This window comes from Myotis yumanensis, unplaced genomic scaffold (assembly GCF_028538775.1).
Source record: "Myotis yumanensis isolate MYYU_CA2020_CCGP unplaced genomic scaffold, mMyoYum1.0.hap1 SCAF_6, whole genome shotgun sequence".
Taxonomy (NCBI): domain Eukaryota; kingdom Metazoa; phylum Chordata; class Mammalia; order Chiroptera; family Vespertilionidae; genus Myotis; species Myotis yumanensis.
Window position 1 is genome coordinate 24,922,186 of NW_027223757.1, and position 3,346 is coordinate 24,925,531.

At 59.2% G+C, this 3,346-nt stretch overlaps 1 protein-coding gene across 1 annotated transcript; it reads right to left on the reverse strand.

The window, feature by feature from the left end:
- Positions 1-323: 323 nt before the first annotated feature.
- Positions 324-1,145, reverse strand: OLIG3 (oligodendrocyte transcription factor 3). Its single transcript, XM_070419264.1, has one exon. It carries the CDS (start codon positions 1,143-1,145, stop codon positions 324-326), a length of 822 nt encoding a protein of 273 aa, XP_070275365.1.
- Between the last annotated feature and the right edge of the window lie 2,201 nt (positions 1,146-3,346).

Consider the following 3,346-nt stretch of genomic DNA (forward strand, 5'->3'; position numbering starts at 1 on the left):
ATCCGCCATTCAGACAACAAATGCAGTTGCGATACGAGCATAGGGTAGTGAGGAAGACCGGCGCGGCCTGGGGAGAAGGAGCATGCAGGCGGAACACGCGACGTTGGTTCGAGTCCCCCTTCGCTACCACCTAGTTTGGTTTTGGTCCTTTCCCTCCGGGGGTCCAGTGGGGTCTGAGATCTCTCAGCCTGTGCGGGAGGCCACGGGGCCCGGGCCCACCCTCCCGCCAGCCGAGGGCCCAGCCTCGCCCTTCCCTCCCGGCCCGGCACCGCGGCCCCTCCCGCCGCGCTCCCTCCTTCTCCGCAGCCGGGCCAGCCCGCCGCTCACTTGAGCAAGTCCTTGGACTCGGCCGACAGCCGGGCCATGTTGGCGGTGGAGAGGGCGGACAGGTGCGGTGCCGGCGGCATCTGGCAGATGGTGCAGGGGCAGGGCAGCCCGGCCCAGTGCTGGAAGCCGCTGCCCAGCTGCAGCGCGGGCGGCGTGGAGGGCGCCTTGAGCAGCGAGTGGGGCGGCCGAATGGTGCCGATGGCTGGCAGCGAGGCGGCGGACAACGGGGACGAGGCGTTGCCGGACGACAGCGCGCCGCCCAGGATGGGGTGCACCGGGTGCACGGCGTTGGCGGCGTGCGCCGGGTGGCCGGCCGAGTGGCCCATCGTCCCGCAGTGGAAGGCCGAGTGGTGGCCCCCGTAGATCTCTCCAACCAGCCTCTTCATCTCCTCCAGGGAGCTGGTGAGCATGAGGATGTAGTTTCTGGCCAGCAGGAGAGTGGCGATCTTGGAGAGCTTCCGCACCGAGGGCCCGTGCGCATAGGGCATGACCTCGCGCAGCCCGTCCATGGCGAGGTTCAGGTCGTGCATCCGCTTGCGCTCTCGCCCGTTGATCTTCAGCCGCAACTGCTGCAGGTCCTGCTCCGACAGCTGCTTCTTGATTTTGTACTTGCTGCTCTCACCTGCGGCCTTGGCGCCGGCCCGCGAGAGGCTCTCCCCGGGCATCTTCTGCACCAGGTCGCCCTGCGTGGAGGAGACCGAGTTGAGACGGCTCTCCTGGTGGTGGTGGTGGTGTCGGTGATGGTGGTCCCTCAGATACATCTCATCCATGTCCGGAGATGAGGCTCTGCTGGAGACAGAGCTCGAATCAGAATTCATTTTATTACAGGGAATGCGTCCCGGCCGCGGGGAGGCTCGAGGCGGGAAATTAAAGAAAATCTTGAATTAAAAAAAAAAATCTGCACAGCCCAGCAACCCACTTCTCAGCGACAAGACGTGAGAAGAAAAGCTGAGGCACTGCCTTCCCCGCCTTTCTCCCGCCCACTCCCCTCTCTCCGGGTAGGCAGGTCCCTGGACAGCTAGTTGGTGTGCGCTTGAACTAACCTCGCGCCGAAAAAGAGGGGCTTTTATAGAGCTGCGGCGGAGAAAAGAGACAAAAGAAACCCTCCTATCTATCCTGGGCTGGTTGGGATGACGTGCCATCATTCAGGGCGGTGCGCTTTGCTGTCCCATTTAGCAAGGATTCCTATTCATATTCATTGCGGGGCCGCCCTGGGACACCTCTGCTGAGAACCGCTAGGAGCCCCCAGGCACAAACCCTCTGATTGACACACTCACCGCTCCAGCTCACGCCTGCCCGATTTTTAAAAAACTTGCTTCCACCCCAAGTCCCTTCTCGATTTCCCTAAACAAATCACACCTAAGACAGCGAAGGAAGGGAAGGAAAGGGGCTAGGAAGGCCGGCAGGGATTCCTCTGGGTTTGGAGAAAGGAATGGAAACATTGTTTCTCCTCCCTTTGATAGCTGCTCTCAATTTTGGACAAATGTGGGCACAGAAGTCCGAATAGAACGGTTTCAGGGGCAGAGGCGGATGGAGGGCAGGTTCCATGGGCAGTTGGGGGGCGAGATGGCAGTCGAAGGGCGTTCTCTCAAGTTTTTTCTTTTAATTAGTTCGCTTTTCATAAACAGATAGTGTGTTCATTCTGTTAATTGGGCCCTTCTGGTGTGGCTTCAACCGGAGAGTCATATCTGGCGATGGGTTTGCCCCTGACACTGCTGTGGAGATGGGTATAAAGCTTTCTATGTCTTGTCTTTGGTTTTAAAGAAATCGAAAGAATTTCAGTTTTGCCCAATTCTCTAACTTCTTAGACCTGGACCCGTGGGGCGGAGGGGGGGGGGGGGGGATCTCAGTGTTTACAAGAGCATATTTAAGAAGGGGAAGGGAGAAAAACCAGCCGAGGGGGCGGGGAGGAAATTAGGGATTGGAAAGCTTCCCGGGAACCCGGAGTGTTCCTGCTCGGGCTTCCCAGCGGCCGCCGGACCCCCGCGACGCGGACCAAGGTGGGGCAGGCCCGGGCCCGCAGCTGGGCGGCCTCTGTTCCCGGGCGGAGTGCGAGGCGGGCCGGGGCAAGCTGCAGCTCTGGGTCGAATGATAAACTACATTCGTGTGTGTGTGTGTGTGTGTGTGTGTGTGTGTGTGTGTGTGTGTGAGAGAGAGAGAGAGAGAGAGAGAGAGAGAGAGAGAGAGAGAGGTTCGGCAGCGAAAGGGTCTGGGAGAGCCTGTGTGTGCGCGTGGGCACCGAGGGCCCCGCACAGTGTTTCTGGGGATCCGGGCAGGCCTGGCGTTTGGAGCTTTCAGTGCGAGCGCCTAGGTCGCCGGTTTGTCTTCTCCTTGCTGTGTTTTTGTTACTCGGGAATAGCCAGGCAGAGTGAGGGGCGGAAGGGTAGAAATCCCCGGAAGGGAGAGAGCCCGCGGGCGGCCTCTAAGAGAACTGGGCACCGCCACGCTCTGGGCGCGGAGGAACCGAAGACAGACACCAGGTTGTGCCGAGTGTCTGGGTGCAGAGTGTGACACCGACACTATCCGGGACCCTCGGGTAATTAGGGCTTCAGTCACTGCAAGTCTCCTGGACTCGCGAGGAGGAGGAGGAGGAGGAGGAGGAGGAGGAGGAGGAAGAGGAGGAGGAGGAGGAGGAGGAGGGAAAGCAGCACTGACAACACCGGTCGGATGGTGAGATGTAACATTGGAACAGATGTGTTTTTCTAACCAAACTTTGCTTCTCTGTAAAAAGCAGAGAAAATGGCCAACAGTCCATCGCCAAGGCCAAGACTTCAGTGCCCGTGAAATTCGGACACAAGCATCTTATCCTCCAACAGCCTCCACCTCCATGGAAGAAAAGTTTCTTAAAATGGAGAAACCAAAAAATGCCATTGATTGTGGAAAGGTTATGTCCAAACGCACTCCTAATACCCAAGCCAAGGGAATGTTTTGTAACTCACCGGACTAGCCCGTTTTAGCTCAGTGACACTCACCCCGCCCCCCCCCCCCCCCCCCCCCCGCATGCGAAAAGGGGTTCCAG

Coding starts and splice junctions, on each gene's coding strand:
- OLIG3 (XM_070419264.1), bottom strand. CDS start 1,145: ATGAATTCTGATTCGAGCTCTGTCTCCAGCAGAGCCTCATCTCCGGAC.